The sequence below is a fragment of the Pinus tabuliformis genome, chromosome 2_2 (genome assembly GCF_031772625.1).
Source record: "Pinus tabuliformis cultivar Carrire ecotype Pingquan chromosome 2_2, CPIR1, whole genome shotgun sequence".
Lineage (NCBI taxonomy): Eukaryota > Viridiplantae > Streptophyta > Pinopsida > Pinales > Pinaceae > Pinus > Pinus tabuliformis.
Genome location: NC_142300.1, coordinates 604,425 through 622,031, shown reverse-complemented (window position 1 = coordinate 622,031; position 17,607 = coordinate 604,425). Strand labels below are relative to the sequence as shown.

At 37.5% G+C, this 17,607-nt stretch overlaps 1 protein-coding gene across 1 annotated transcript in view; it reads right to left on the bottom strand.

Annotated features, from left to right (window-relative positions):
• LOC149191244 (Cleavage and polyadenylation specificity factor (CPSF) A subunit protein) overlaps positions 1 to 17,607 on the bottom strand; it is a 134,457-nt gene that overhangs the window by 50,897 nt on the left and 65,953 nt on the right. The window contains exons 9-12 of the mRNA XM_089404140.1: positions 12,685 to 13,000; positions 12,323 to 12,478; positions 12,023 to 12,164; positions 11,556 to 11,632 (exon numbers count right to left, since the gene is read on the bottom strand). Coding sequence (XP_089260266.1) covers positions 11,556 to 11,632; positions 12,023 to 12,164; positions 12,323 to 12,478; positions 12,685 to 13,000 — 691 coding nt within the window. The remainder of the gene's footprint in view (positions 1 to 11,555; positions 11,633 to 12,022; positions 12,165 to 12,322; positions 12,479 to 12,684; positions 13,001 to 17,607) is intronic.

Sequence of the window (17,607 nt, the reverse complement as noted above, 5' to 3'; positions counted from 1 at the left end):
CTGGCTCAGGTGGCAGAGAATGGTAGCACATCAAAGCTATCAAGTGGCTGGCAAGGAGTTGTTGGCTGTCGGTTGAATACAAATCTAGGAGAAATTCTCCTACAAGGGTCACCCACTAGTGGTGGGTAACAAGTCCTTCAACCTCCGACAAAGAAACAGCCAAAGGGGGTGCAGAACATGCTAAGGCCACAGCCCCAGTTGGCACACTGCTTGGGCCTTACATAGTGGAAAAGATGCAGAAACACCCACAATTAGAGATCTGTAACTCTCAAGTAAATAACATGTTCTCATATTTTCATAAAGAGGCTATAATCTGTAGATTTAACTGCTTTTGGCTTATCTCTGTGGACCTATACCGATGGATCTACACAAACTGGACTACAGAATGTGACATCTACTTATGCTCAAAGGGTTTCTTCATTGTTCACACTTTCTCAAAAGAAGACTACCAAAAAATTATGGAGGAAGGACCATGATTCTGGGGAAGAGTTTGGTTATTCACTACTAACTGGTTCCCTGATTTCGACTCATCAATAATAAAAATGCCCGTTTGAGTTTGTCCACCTAATCTCCCACTCCCCTTTTGGCACCATCAAGTTCTTAAAAACATTGGAAACACACTAGGAGTATTTATTAAAACAGACAGCGAGAGAATAACAAAGGGGCTTTTCACATACGCTCGCATTTGTGTGGAGATCGACCTTAGCCAGGGGTTGCCTAACCGTGTATGTAACCAAACAAGACACTTACAAGATAGTTGCCCTATGGCCAAAAAACCAATAAATAAGAGGAAAGGGCAACGGCTCAAAACAAAAAGTTGGCAACCCGATGAGCCCCCACTTTTTGATAATGAAGAGGGTGGGATCAAAAGGACCTCCCAAGCAAAGAAAATGAGGAAATGACTTAAACAACAACACAAGAGGAGCACCCTCCACAAGCAACAAATCCCAATCAAAACATAGAGATGGCAGTCACACCAATTCCTGCGATACACGAAGCAACGGCAATGAACAATGAGATGATACCAAGAACCAAAAGATCTTGTGTATCAGTCTATCAGAGAGCTCTGAATCAGAAAAGGAGCTCACCCCTATAGCAAATATAGCAGATACGGCATTAGCTATTATCCAGCTTGCCACAGGGATTTGGAAGGAGGTAAAAATGAAGAAAGGGAAGAAAGGAAAAGTGGATAATTTCTACAACTATACAGACTCATTAGGCATTCTTGCTAGTTTTTTCTTTTTTGCTTAGTTATGAGGGCTTTTAGCCACTATTGTGACGGATCCAAGTGATCCTTTATCTCCGAATACATGCTAGGCATGTATCAACAAAATGTAATTTTATTTCAAATGATAATAAAATTATGCTTTTTCCAAGGAAAAAAAAAGTTGTTGGAAATCCCACTGAATCAACTCCACTATACCACTGATGTAAAAAAATTCAAAGCATGTATGCCAAAGATATGGTCCTACAATGTAACACACTCAATATTATTCTTGTCATTAATATCCTACAAGGAGATAACTTTATTTCAAAGTTTATTGGTAGTAGTCTACAAAATAACAACTTTCTTCTCACTAATTTCTTGGAGTCTATGGACAGTAAATCATCTCCACAACGATTCCATAGCAAATTGTCTTCCTCACAACATTACTTGAAAAATAATTCTTCAACATCAAGCTCATCCATAGTGAAAAATATATAAAACTCCAATAAGTTGTTGGAAATCCCATTGAATCACCACCACTATGCAACTGATGTAATAAAATTCAAAGCATGTATGCAAAAGTCATGGTTAAATTACCCCATAAACATTAAAAAATGACAAATTTTCCCTCCAAAACGACTTCAAAAGTTCCATCCAAAGTCCCCAAAACTTCAAAAATCCTCCTCTTTTTTTGGGCATGGCTTTTGAAATCTTAACCTCCTTATTGTCAATGAAACAACATACCAACTCCTCTGCAATGACACTTTGAATAATTTAGGAACAATTTAGTATTTGACATCTACTTCTATTCCACAACAACTATAATATTAATTCAAATTTGAGTGGATCAAGGCAAGGGAAGATGAGGTTCCTTGGGTCAATCTACAAAGGTCGAGTCAACAATGTGGATCCAAGAAGGATAGGGCTCTATATAAGAACTTGTACTACCATAACAACTCTTTAAAATATATTCCAAATCAAGCTCACTGCTCAAAAGAGTATGCTACACAATTTCACCTATGCACAGAATCATGGGAGAACATAACCACCATACAACTGCAAAAATCTTCCTATGATAATTAGGATTTAGCTACAATATTAGTCCTTTCATCCCATGATCTAGTCTTAATCTGACCACTATAAGAAGGGAATTTTAGTAGAGATAGAACTACACACTTTTTGGTGGCTTTGTTGTCTCTTCTCACAACCAATATCATGTTGATACAATAAAATCTAGCATCCACAAAAGTGTAAAGTCCCAATTTTTTGTAACTAAGGAAGGCTACCCACTATCACCTCAATATCTCTTCCCCATATTCTAGGTTCGTACTTCTCTAACACAAAGGGGATTCCCTAAGGTAGGATTATCAAGGATATGGAGTGAGGGCTTAAGGTGAAATAGTATATGAAAAATGTGGAAACAAATATGAAAAATCAATCAAGGATATGGAGTGGGGGCTTAAGGTGAAATAGTATATGAAAAATGTGGAAACAAATATGAAAAATCAAGAAACAAAGGTTGTAGCATAGTATATGAAAAATGTGGAAACAAATATGGAAAATCAAGAAATATGCAAACTAGTACCTACCAATCCCTTAGGCTAATGGAGTCATGAAATATTGCATAACAAAAAGATCTATTTGATACTTTGACAACTACTTCATGGAAAGGCATTATAATAGAGGAAAAAACTAATTTGCCACATTCAACCTCAATGGATGAAAGAACTAATTATATAATGGAGGAAAAAACTAATTTGCCACATTCGACCTTAATGGATGAAAGAACTAATTATATAATGGAGGAAAAAACTAATTTGACACATTCAACCTTATGGATGAAAGAACTAATTATATAATGGAGGAAAAAACTAATTTACCACATTCAACCTTAATGGATGAAAGAACTAGTTTGATACATTCATCATTTTATTAGAGGAATAATTTGACATATTCAACCTTAGAATGTATGGTGGAAATTATTATTGAAACTTATCTTGGAGAGAGGAATAATTTGACATATTCAACCTTAGAATGTATGGTGGAAATTATTATTGAAACTTATCTTGGAGAGCTAGATACGCCACTCATCAATGTTAAAATGGAAGTGCTATTTTATTTGGCTGAATTATTAATCAAAACAGCAGCTAAATTGTTAGATGAAGGATAACAATGCAGAAATAAACAAAAAGGAAATCAAGAGGGAAATGTCCGTCACATTAGCATGAAAACAAGAAGTTTCTACAACAAATTCACAACAAAATTGATGAGCATAAAATGAGCATCACAACAAAGTGGATGCAATACCACATTTCTTCATTAGTCTTCAAGAATGATATACAATAGAGCCTGTGAACCATTATCATCTCCATGCTTCTATTCTCAATCTCAATCCACCAAAGTCACCTTTAAATGGAGAAACTCTTCTTTATATATAAAAAATTCATATGTACAATAAAATACAATATTCGCTAACTCACTCCATGACAAGACAAATAATAATAAAATAATATAGGTAGGAAAATCCCTCCAAAAATAGCAAAAAAAGAAGAGTAGGGTGCCTCCTCTAAACGAGGAGTTGACCATGTCAAGTGCTCTACCAAATGATAAAATGCCTCAATGGTGTTCCCTCCAATAAAATAGACAAAGTAAGATGCAACGCAATAACTCCTCCAACATGGATGACTAGGGTTTGAAATCTATTAGGTGACACATTACTCCAAGAAAACAATAAAATACTTCATCCGCCCTACAAGAGAGTGCCCTGGGGCCACCTCAAACCACCATCCAATAATAAAATAATGCCACATGATGCATGCCCTCCAAAATGCATTCTCAAGAATACATTTAAACAGTCCATGACATGGGAGAGCGTGCTCCATAGTCCACCTAGAAGAAATCAGCAAGAGTGCCCTCCAAGATGCATAAGTAAAGAAAACAACTTAATATTCTTCGTGGGAGACCACTCATTAACTACTTTTTAAAACAGAAAAATTGACCCATGAGGTGCATCGATGTGTGCAATAATAATCATCCATGAAGAAAAAGTCAACCACATGAGTGAATCCCAAGCTAGGCAATCCAAGCAATGCATGTGCAATCTACGTGTTCCACAAAGAAGAGAAATGGTTAACCATATGTCAAGCATAACCACTAGGACAAGGGCACCCTTCTAACAAACTCCAAGCACAATTGCCAATGCAAACCAACCCTTCAACTGTACAACGAAGGAGTCAACAATAGTATAATAAACAATGCTCAACAAACTCAATTGGTGTGCCTAAAAATGTGTGATAACCTCCTCACACATAAATTAAAGTAGGGTGCTCCATATGCAAGGCATGGTCAAAGGTCTTGGGACCTTAAACAACTCTTCAAAATAGAAGATTCTCCATGGGTGCTTTGTCCAATGTGCACACCTTCCCTAATAAATAATAAAAATAAGCTCCAAAGTGGTTACAACTCAAAACTTGTACAAATGGATAGATCGCTCAACGAGTCAACAAAAACCAACTAATTCCTAAGTCCAAGGGGATGGCCCCTCCACTCAAGACAAATAACAATAAAATGTCCAATGTGTCTCAACATGTGTGTTAATGAAGCTAAATGCTCCATCAAAGCGTTGTACTATGCAACTTAAGTTGTACTCGCTAATAATGACCCACCAAGGTATCGAGATAATGATACAACAATAAGCTCAACCTAGGCATGAATGTAAGACATGTTACCCTTCTCTCCAGTACGAGTACTACAAAACCATTTGGCCATGCCATATAAGCCCAGAGGATGTGCCTTATAGCCCTGTAAATCCATGTGGATGTGTCTCATTTGTAAAAGCGACTCTTAGATCCATGTTGGTGTGGACAGCCATGGCTATTCTTGGTATTATCTATTTCATGATATGTATGCCTCTATGGCATCATTGACTTCCCCCTGGTGGGTGATAACTCCCTGCCATGATGGATATTCTTATATCCTGAGATGGTGTGAGGGTATCATGGAGTAAGCATTGCTAGGAATCATGGTTTAAAATATCATGTGCGCCAATAAAGCCTTGTAAGGTTGATCACCATATCTATTTTGCCTTGGCTTTGCATCCTGATAATCTCACAGTTTCCAATGCATTTGCATCTCCTAAGGCATCATACTATAGGTTTTCAGGCACATCTCTATGCCTAGATGAACCACCTGTCTTTTGAAGGAGTTAGAACACCCTCACAAAACTCTAATTACAATAGTGGACCCAGTTTTGGGGAAAAAGGGCTTTTCATGTGACAGTGCAAGCAAAATAATTTGAGGCCAAGTGAGGAAGTTTACAAGGACAATGTGGCAAGAAGGTGACTCGCACAAGCCAAATCAACTCCACGCTCTAGCCAAGGAGGCATCTCCAAGCACTTGTACCACATGTGTGGCATGACATCATTCTCTTTAGGGTTATTATGAAGGAGCAAATAAGAATATGAAAGCTAATATTGAAATTTTGGAGCTTAGTGTGCCAATTTAGATCACCCAAGGGCTAATTATCAAGCATCAAGTGTGATCTACTAAAAGAAAGGGCCAATATCTTCCCAATCAAGTTGGTCGTTAGCATTGGAAGTAAGATTGGCAAGCCGAATTCATCAAACAAGGCAGCAAGGGTCCTTTCAAGCTACATGTTGAGGCAATTAATGAGCAAGCAAGCTCTAAGGGCTAAAGCAATCTAATCAAGGTCAAAGAACAAACATATGAAGTAATTAAGGGAGTCGTTGGAATGTAATAAGGCAAAGAAAGGAGGTTAACTCCTCTTGAAGAAAAGAATAGCCCACATCAAGCAAATTTAAAGAAGCATGTTGGTGAAATAAGGCCGCCAACGGCATTTCAAGTATCAAGAAATCAACTTTGAGCCTATTTTCAAGCAAATTTCATCCTAACAAGCTAGACATTTGCAATTGAAGAGGTTGAGTACTCAATTTTAAAGCAAGGAAGGTCAAGCAAGCAAGTCATCGCATGATGAAGTCTTCACTAAGTCAAGCAAAGGGACTCCAAGCAAGAAAAGTTAGCATTCAAGGCAAAAATTAATCAAATTGCAAGCAAGAAAAGATCATCCAAGGAAGTCATCTACTAGTTGTTTTAGGGTCAAACCTTGGTCAAATTGAGTCATTGTACCACCAAGACAGTTGATTTTTCAAGCAAGCCAACCAGCCACAAGTGAAAAGTTTGCTCAATGGCGGCCAAAATGGCCGTCTTGGGCCTCTTTGTTGTAGCATGACTGCCTCTTTTGGGGTTTTATCCAATGTAAAATTTGAAATATAATTTTCTTAACATAACCTCCAAGCTTTTGTGGATGGCAAGTTACCTATTTTGTGGGAGACCAAGGAGGATATTTTGAAGAGCCTCATCTATAAATATAGGTCTTCTCCTCCTTGGCGAATCATTGTAAACTTGTTGAGTTATCAAAGAAGTGAATTCTTTTCATGAGACAAAAGGGTGTAGTTTTCTTTTGTTTGGTTGATCAAATATTTTTCAAAGGCAATTTTTGGAGATCTAGGGTTTATCTCACATCTTTTCTTAATTCAGTCAAAGCATTGTTGATCTCAATTATGAAAATAATATATAAGTAATAACTAATAAATAATTAGCATATTGAAGAGACATGTTCTAAAGGACATGACTATTCGTGAAGGGGCACCTTGCCTAGGATATAAGCAGACCCTCATTTATCACCACAATATATCATATCAACTGTACATTCAACATTCTTATATAAAATATTACTTGTCCTATAATGGATATTAACATATTCCAAATATTTTGAATACGACCTCTATTCATTACATTGGTATCAGAGCCACTTTTTTTGATCATCAGGCCTTTGGTCAGGGTTTAGCCACACTTTCAAATAAAAATTGGAGTTTCTCTAGTGCCGACGTTCGTGATGAAGCAAAAAAAAACCCTTTGGCCATTCAAAAAAAGATAATTAAATATATATATATAAGAAAAGGGTCAAAGATACTATTATTATTCGGGGATGCTGGAGCAAGAAGGGTAATTGTTAACCTTGAAGAAAAAACATAAATAAAGTTCGCATCGCATCAAATAATCAAGCGGAAGCCCTTTCTCTTTGACAAGGTCTGAACATTAGTGTGTTTAATGGTATCAAAATATTGTCTATAGTTGGCGATTCCATGATGATTATACAAAAATGTATGAAGCTCCTCGAGAACATCAACCTTCTCGAAGATGAAACCTCCTCAACCATGGTCAAGATTATTTACTTATTAAAAAAATTTGAAAAGGTAGATTTGTTCCATGTGTTGTGGGCCAATAACCACTTGGCGGATGGTCAAGCCAACGCAGGGGTGGTGTTGGAACAAGGTAGTTTAAGTATCAATCAAGACGTAATCACATGTCATATCCCCTGAACTGTAGCACCAGGTCGACATTGTACTGTTGGGGTACAGGTCTTCAGAGAATTAAGTCAGTAGTTAAGATGGTTAGCTCCCCGATGATCCTCTGCAATGCTTTGGAAGTTGGGATGGTAGGTATCGAGTTAAGGCACAGGTGTGGTAGCAATATAGTTATACCCACAGGGGAAGCTGGTACCATCGCAAAACGTTCCTGGTTATTTCTAGCGGTGGAGGAAATGGAGGGAAGTTGCCTTGACAAGACTCTGAATCGTCTAGCATTTATGAAGGATAAGACTGGGAGGAATGTCGGGGTTGAACATGCTATTATATATTGTAGCTGGCTGTGGTCAATTAATCAAAGGATAGTTATTGTCCAAAGCCAGATTGTCGTGAAGATGGCCTTTGCGAGTAACGGCAATGGTGGAGGCTCAGGGTCTGGTCATGGCAGTGGTGGAAGCATCGAGAGTTTGGTAGATAATTCGTGTAAACAAGTTATAAAGGAAATTGTTAAGGAAATAAATGAAAATATGGCAGTTCTCTATGCTCAGTTATCAGGATTGGGCAAAGATATGGAGTTGTTGCAGAAGACAATGGAAGGCATGTGCATCGATGTGTTGAGCGTGCAGCAGAAGGTGGAAACATCGAAATAAAAGTGGAAACTGCTACAGTCGGGGTTCTAAAGGAAGTATTCGGGGTTGGGGAAGCCACAGTCTTCAACGTTGTTGGTGTTGAGGTTGTTGTAGCTGAGCAGGTCTTGGATGCTGGAGAGGATGACACAGGAATTGACAACGACAGTGGATGAACCTAGAAATCGATCCCGGTAGTAGCTGAAATATTTTCGTTTTAATATTATATATATGTTATGTCGATGTATAGAATATAGTGGTGTTTTTTGGAGAGTTTATAGTTATAGTTATGTTCAAAGACTCTATGTAAATAAGGCTGGTAGCAAGAAGGTCTCATTTCAATGTAAATCGATGAAAATTGCAAAGAGCACACTCTTGAATTTTGTACGGGACCTGGCCCTTTTTCTAGTTTATATACCCGTTTCTTTAAAAATATATATATTATTATTATTATTATATATATATAAAGATAAAAAGGGGAAAATATATATAGAGAGAAAATTAAAAATTAAAAAAATAATAATAATAACAAAAAAAAATCCTATTATTTAATTAAAAAAAAAAAAGTTGAAAAAAAACTATATATATATATATATTAAAAAAAATTAAAATTAAAAATTAAAAATTAAAAGAAAAAAATGACAGTTTGTACCAGTTTTGCCGCAATCCGAGACACAATTCCAGCCGCCCTTTTGTGCAGTCTTTGTTCACACCAGTTCTGCTGCAATCCCAGAGACAATTCCCACTTCCCTTTTGTGCAGTCGTCGTTTGTACCGATTCTGATGCAATCTGAGACACAATCAAACCCAGCTGCCAAGCCGTCTACTACCACTGCACTGCCATCCACAAGTACATTCCACCGTACGTAACCATCGGTGCCCCATCAGGTGCTGCGCCATCCTAACCGCCACCCCCACCCTGTAGCAAATCGTCGCATCTGCTTAACCACTCAGGTCACACAACCTTCATACCAGTCACAAACGCAGTATTCTGTTCTGTGTTATCTGTGCAATTACCAGATTAGCCTTAGGCCCCCCTGCACTCTCACTGGAATCTTCCCAGAATTGGGGAATCTTGGATCTATATCAAATTCTTCAATTTTTTCCCTTTTTTGGACCAGATCAAATAGGATCTCTTTCCAGTCACAGAATTTGTACAATGAACATTTATGATTAAGAAATGTTAAATTTCCATAGAACATTGCAGCTACTTAGTCAATAACTGAAAAACAAGGCAACCAATACTGAAACCTACTTGACCTTCACCAAGATACAAAGTTCTTTAACTGATAAGCAGTGGAATAAAACGCAGAGATAAAAACACAGTCACACAAATCAACACAATATGTTTTCTTGGGAAAACCAACTGGTAAAACCCCTTTCTTTGCTGTTGTATTTTTATTTACAGAGTTTGAGCAATCTGATCTCTTACAGAGCAGTTTATCACACTGATAACAATCTAGTCCTCACGCTCTACTAGCTGGACTCACCCTGCAAACACACTTGATCCAGCTCCTACTTCCTTGCCACCTGTCTGGCCCTATTTCCTTGCGCTGATCTCCACTGCCTGGCCTGAATTCTTTACACACAGGTCTCCACTGCCTGGCTCAATATCCCTGCACACAGGCCTCCTTTTCTCTAGCACAGAGGGCCTCCTATTCTTTGGGACGCAGCCCCTAGCTCCAAGCGCAAGTCTGCACAAGAAAGCCTCTTCAAAAACTGCATATTGGCTCCTCCAAAGTATGCACTCACAGCAAGGATGATCTCACACAAAACTGTGCCCTCTCTCACAATCTAGTGAGCTTTGTCTTGTCACAGTCCTGACTCCTTCGTGAGCAAAACAACTTAGTTAAGATTGTGCCTTCGTCCTCCTTTTATCAATTTGATCCATGCTAAATCTGGCAAATATAAATTTAGAACAGCAGTTGTGATTGACTTGTTAACTGAGTTTAACTAACTCTCTAACTCATCCTTGCCTCAATTAGAAACTGAAGCTCCCAACTTGTCCTCTTCTAAACTTGGACTGCTACTCGATCCTGTACTTAACTGAGGAAGGCTCCACGTGATGGAACCTCCATCACTATGCATGAACTCTCCATCTCCATGAACTCGTCCATAGTCAAAGGAAATACAAACTCGGTCTTTCTGGCTAAGGCACAAGCCAGAGACGACATCTCGCTACACTTTTCAACAAGAAATGAATCTGAACTTGTGTCATGTTCACACTGGCCTATTGTCACATTGTAGAGTGTTTCATTCATGATGTTCATTTGCTAAAATTTGAATCTAAGGCTATCCTAATATCCCTAACGACAAACACCTAAATATATTTCAAGCATCAGTTGCAGGTCCTATCACTGCATCTTATTGTGTGTTGTTTACATCCTACTGTTGTATTGTAGTGTGTGTTGTCTACAATTCTTATTACCACATCTTCTAGCATTGAAAAGCTAAGAGATTGTCAATGTTCAGTGCATGAGAATCAATAACCAGACAAGCCTATCTTGTGTAATCTTGGCATAAAATCTCCTCCTCACTACCTTAAAAGAGCCAATCAATAACCACATAATGTTTTTTCACATTAAAATAATAACATTGCACCAAACCTACAAGAATAATCTTAAAATGAATTTTATATGATCTGACAATTTTTACATCGAATAATTTCTCAAGAGCTACATCGAAAGACGACCATGTTTTATTTTTATTCCATTCCATTTTACTAAGTTGCATTGAATATAACTCAATGTTTGTTTACGACAGGCATATGGCCAAAGCAGAGTAACCTTGGGCAAAATAGTTGGATCCTGCATCAATATACTAGACTTTCAATTAAAATATCTCAGCCTCTAGTTCAGAAAATAGAGCAATCGAATGAAACATTTATGCTTGAGAAAGGCATGCTTACAAAATATGCAGAGTTGGAAGTCAAGACAGACTTTCTTAGAGTTTTTAATACTCTAAAAAATCTCAAAAATTAAAGCTAGTGATTCAAAACAAAATTATATTCTAACGATATATTTGTAAGTTGGGATTAGGGTTCCTATCCCCAATTCCTAATTTCCAGAAGAGTGCTACACCCACACTGTACTCTTCTGCCAACTCCGATTGCACCAGCAATTCATGTAACAATGATTATCTGTGTTATCTGTGTGTGTGTATTTATGTGATGTCAGACCACCTATACTAAGAAAGGACCAAATCATTTTTAAAAGCTTCAGGTGGAAGCTTTCAAGGGTTTCTTACTAATAAAGGTATGGAACAAATTATTGCTGCTACCCATGTTCCCCTGTTCCTTTGCAGATTTGAGAAACCAGAATAAGACAAGCAATCATACCTTTTGGATCCTCATGATTGCTTCACCAAGATGGTACCAACAGCTGAGAGCCAAATTGCGCTCAGGACTTGCATTTTCTGTCCAGAATGCAAAAAATAAACTAATTAACTAAAACAGGCCACATTCTATTTTCAAGTGCTCCAAATCCTAATGCAAACCAAACTGCTACGGTGGGAATCACTCAATTTCTAACAAAATAAATGTGGTAAATTATGGTAAATGTGGTAAATGTTTATTTACATAAAAGCATCCAAACATTTCAGATTAACATTTATTTAATAATAAGTATATTAAGGTAATAAGATTTTCAACTGTTTTTTGTTTTCCATCTATAGTATTTTGGTATTAGATTTTGTCAGGACATATCAACATTTTAAAGCAAGTAGCCCCTACATGAACAGACAAACTCTCTAGGAACACTGTTTAGAAAAAAGTCATATATGAAATTTGAACAGAGAAAATCATACCGTCCGACAAATTTGAACAAGAGAGGGCACAAAAGTTGCCTCTGCGATCAGACACAAAAGCAGTATCTAGATCCATGAGGACACAATCAGCAACTAGACGCTGAGCTGGATCACAATATAATAGTTCCAACTTTCTCGTGTCCTGAAAACAAGTTCCAACTATCTTAAGATTCTATATATGGACAACAAAGAGCACCTGAAGTACAAATTCTAGGATCTAAAGCTTCAGATTGAATTCATAAGAAACTAAAACTGAAAACAGCCAAAAGCTTATTTAGAAAACATGCATGAGGTCCCAACCTCTAGATAAGAGAAGAAAAGTATGCCATCTCTGCAATCCCCAACAGCAATCCTTGTCAGATGAACAGTGATGCATGTGATTGTGAAGCGTGTCTTGACAGATGAGAATCGTCTTAGACGTTGTGGAGCATCTGCTGGAAACCCTAAACAAAACAACTGGCAAAACAATTGCTATTATCAAAGCTAAAATCAGTTTTAATAATAATTGTACAGCCAAAAACATCACAAAAGTGACATTAAGAGCATTTACAAACTACTACAGAGAAGTACCAAACTATATAGAGTCCAGACTAATCTCTTCAATCATACAGTACTTAACAGGAAGGTGGAATTTCAAAATATTTAGCAGGTCTTTCTCTTACACTGTTACCAGCAGAAGCCAACATATATGCTTCAAGATAAGGGCAGACAGCTAGAACAATGCCCGGCATTGAAACATGCCATTTCAATGTTAACTTCCATCCTCCACCTTCCTCAAACCTAGCACCCTCACGGTTTGCTTCATCTGGACTGCCACCTGCACTGCTGTTAGATGCGTTTTCTGGATTATAACTCACCCCATCATGAAATGGAGAACCTGGTGCTGCAATTGAAGTTGATGCTGAGCTTGAACGCACCATACCACTCCTAGAGCTATGTATGGGTTCTATTTGCAATATTAGAAGACGGCCTTTGGAACTGCATACAAACCAAGCCAAAAATTAAAAGAACGCATAGGTAATAAAATTGAGTTTAATGGAAAGACATGTCACCATTTATTACTCCACATTGAAGATATCAAATTATTTTCATTCTAGAAGGATCTGTGATTTGCATTGGACGTTCATAAGGAATTTGGAGCATTTGTAAGGTAATCTAATATATTGCAATTCCAAATGCCATGGGCCTTCAATGGTGGGGACAACCCTCATCTGTCATCTCTAGCCACCATGTTATTACAGGTTGCTAATTCCTCATCTTCTGAGAGGAAATGGAGTAAATATTGCTTCATACATTCAATGAGGCAAAACAAATAGCAGAAAAGGTTGGGGATTTTGCTCAAAAGTATAAGAAGGGCCCTTGCAAGTGTATGTGGAGCATAAGATCTCTGACTGTTGGAATTTCAACTACAATGTGATTAGCTCATGTAGGAATTTCATCAAACATTTAGTCAACACTCAGATTTCCCACTCCAATAAAAACTTCAGCAATAAATTAATAATATATTTTAACCCAAACACATGCAATCTGATTTTTATGAGCAGAATAACTGAAGACTAAGTCTGAACTTTAAATGCTGAAGATAACAGCAAAAACCCACAAAAATTGACACATGAGATTTTTGGGCAAAGCCCCTGAAAAAACCCCAAAGGGAAAACCGATAGAGAAGAGGAAATTTTATTAAATGCTCACAGAGAAATTTTTGAGTTTACAACAATTAAATTCCAACAAAAACCAGCTGTACTTATCTCAAAAATCGTGCCACGCTGGATAGAATTTTGTGCTTCTATTGTACACTGTACAGATTGTGCGGACAGCATTAAATGCACCAGAAAAAAGTCTAGAAAACAGTGTCCTTCCTATCTCGATTTTTGTGCCAATTTTTCCTGTACAAAACAACAGTATTTTTCCTTGAAATTCATGCCCTCTCAGCTGAAATTTCATGCCCAAATTTGTTGTTGTACGGCCTGCATTAATGGCTGAAATTCTCATAGAAAAGCGTGCCCTTTTCTTGCTGCTAGTTGCCTTAGAATTTGTGTCCTTCCTTGCTGCTCCTCTTTTTTTCCTCAGCCCTCTTTCTTCTCTTTCTCTCTTGAAAAGTGTGCCTCTTCCTCTCCCTTTTCTACTTTGATAAACTCATTACTTACTAAAACCATTACACCTTGCCATCTCAAGATCAACAGTTGTGACTTAATAGTAAATACCTCATTGAGATGACTTACATCACTTTTAGGAAAAAACACTTTCTAAACGCACTTAGGTCACTCAAACTTTATAAAATCATTTTTAGAAAAAGGCCACTTTCTAAAATCACTTAAATTACTTTAGTAATTAAATATAAGAGTACACTTTCGAACTTTATGAACTCACTTTATAAAGTTAAATGACTAAAGAGGGAATATGAAGGGTCACTTTCACATGCTAGGCACAACCCATGTGGAAGTACCTACTGAACTACAAAAACTAACACTCCCTCTTAGCGAGGGAGGTACTTCTGGCACCTCTACCACCTGGATCTTACTCTAAGTCCATCACAGTGTTTATTGTATCAGCTCTCTCTAAACCAGAAGCTCCCTTTGACTTAGCAACCCGTCTTACTAACTATCCCTGACCCAAAGACTTGCGCCAATAACCCATGCTCCTAGGAGACTCCTCTCTCCCACCCTAAGCATCCTCCTCCATCATCTCAAACCATGACAGTGTCCTAACCAAGCTAGAAGAATCCTCTCCTCCAGCTGCTTTTGGCACTACCATTAAACATGAGATCCATCCACACTCACCAACCATAGGATGACCTGCCAGCTTGTACATCCTGCCCACACGAATGCCAATAACTCATACTGCATCCACACTCTCTCCCATCAGATAAATCACCACCTGCCCATTACAAAATAGAACAGCATATCTGTCATCCTCTAGAGCTGCCACGGAGAGGAGATTTGTGTTGAAAAGTGTAACTAGTATCGATCTTCATAATTGCTATTTGACTCATGATATGATGTAATTCTTATGTATTTGTCAAAAGAAGAAAAAGAAAAATTATTTATTTAAGCATGGGTTTCATGCTCAAGGTCAATGGTCATTAGGTAAAAGCACCCATTGAGTGCTTTTAGGGTTTTTATCTTGAGTCAAAGTCATTGTCATGATGTAAAAGACCCTATTGGGCACTTGTAACAAGAAAAGAAAAAATATTTTAATATTTAGAAGAGTCTAGAAAGACCCCAAGACCAAGTCGGCTAAGCCTACATGAAGTCGACCTAATGTAGGCTTGAGGAGCAATGTGAAAACTATATAAAGAAGAGGACTTCAACCTCTTGGGAAAAGATGAACACATACATCTCTTGATCTGATCTACGATAGAAAAAGAAGTGCGAGAACCTTAGAAGATAAGGAAGAGTCCAGCTTAGGAAGAAAGAATGCCGTGAAGGAATGGATCTTTAAGATTACTCCTTGTTCAACCCACACATGCGAATACTTTGCGGTCTTTAGGGTTTCCACAGGCCCAAAAGTGCAAGAATGGTTGCAGACTTTATTTGAAGAACAAAATTCTTGCTTAGAAGGAGATTCCCTTGTTGACATTAAAGAAAGTTTGTTTGGTGGTTGGCTTGGTCTTGGAAGAAATCTTGTTTTGGATTTTAGGTCTTGGAAGTCTCCTTTGAAAATGATTATATAAGAAGAGAATTTCTTTTGGGCTTTCCCCTTGGAGGGGTTTTTCCTAGGCTTGGAGCTTATCTCTGGTGTCTCTCTTTCTTTTGTTTGTGATCTTCATTGTTTGGCAATTATCTTGATGATAAGAACATAAGAATCAAAAGAAGAAGTAATAAAGAATCATAAGTAATTGTCAAGAAAAGAGAAATCAATTTAATAAGGAACACTAATTGCTACCCTAATGATTTCTCAAAATGGTATCAGAACAAAGGACAGTGGCATAAGGCAGCTAGAAGATCATTATTTGAAAGGATAAAGGGTGCATTGGATACGTCAGCCTTCAGGACCGAGACCTAAAAGCATATTTTTTGGGTTTGTTCATAACTCATTATCTCTAAGATTAGGCCACAGACCTAGGCTAGAAGGTCGAAGAGAGTAAAAATGTCAAGAAGCATTCCTTAAGCATCATTTGTCATCATTTTCAAGAAATCTGAGGAGCCTAGTTAAGACCGAGGTTTCTGTGAAGAAGACTAAAGTCCTCAGCATAAGAATAAGGATCTTGAAATCATCTTAGAGATCCGAAGAGTATAAGGATGTATGCAATAACAGAAGCTTGACCGAATCAAAGGTTCCTCTTGTGGACTAGAGGTAGTCCTAATAACCAGTAAGGAATCAATCTAATCAAGGCCGAAATTTTCTGATATAAGAAAGACCGAGACATATCTGTTACATAGAGGCCAACCTTAAACTAGCGAAAATAGGAATCAATTTTGCAGTCTTCGAAAAAACTACTCTTATAGCTATAAGAAAAGCCCTAGCTTGAGGATCGAAGTAACAATGAAAGGCCACCGGTCGTTAAATGTCATTCAAAGACCGGTGGCATCTCCTACAGTATTCTCTAATCAAAATCAGAAGAAGAGCAGAAAGAAGCATCTTATATTTCACATCATTTGAAGGCAATTCTTTGGAAGAGTATCAAGCTCATTCAATACATGAAGCAAACCATAATTTGAACTCAAGAAGAAAGGCAAAATTATAAGAGTCGTTGCAATAGTAATGTACACACAAGCAGTGTCTAGTCACCTTGGGGAGAGTATCCAAAATTAAGAATCATTCTTAAATCGTTGCAAGTTTGTCGTCAAGTTCTTGGGATTATTTGAAGCAAGCTCGCCTATGGGAGAAATCTTGAAGACCTGTAGTAGTATCTACAGGAACCCTAACTAGAATTAGAAGAAAGCAGTTGAAATGGTTTTCTTGTTTAAAAAATTTCGGAAGACAATCCTTGGTGGAAGCGTCAAGCATCTAGAGACCTAATGAAGCAAATTTACAAACATTGGTATCCTGAATGATCACAAATAGGTAGAGATGACAAAACGCTTGAAGCTCTTAAAGAAAGTTTTGTAGCAGCATTTGATCATGGTGGACTAAGGTATGAAGTCCTTAAGGTACGTATAATTATTTTATGCATAAAGATTCTAACAAAAATGTATTACGGTTTTTATAACATGTTTTTCATTCTAGGGTTTGTGACCTTTATCTTGTTGGAGGTTGTTGGTATCTAGGGATTGTAAACCATAGATGATGCTTAAAACCTTAGTCATATGAGAAAACCCTTACCCTAATATGTTTGTTCCCTCATAGTAACCTAGAGTTTGCAAATAATCTAGGGTATATGATAAACCCTAAGGGTTGCATTGAATGAAATCTATGAAATGACATCAAAACCCTAGATTTGTTGCTTTCAAAGAATTTAAGGTTTGTGTTTTAAAACACTAGGAACTCATCCTCTAAAAATTTAATGAAAGCCCTAGATTATCATCATGCTCTTGTACTTGTATGTTTTGCTTGGTTGTGCTTGTCAATGAATATTGCAAGTACATAACGAAGGAAGCAAAATGAGAATGATATGTTGATCTTAAAGCCATGAAGAGCATGAT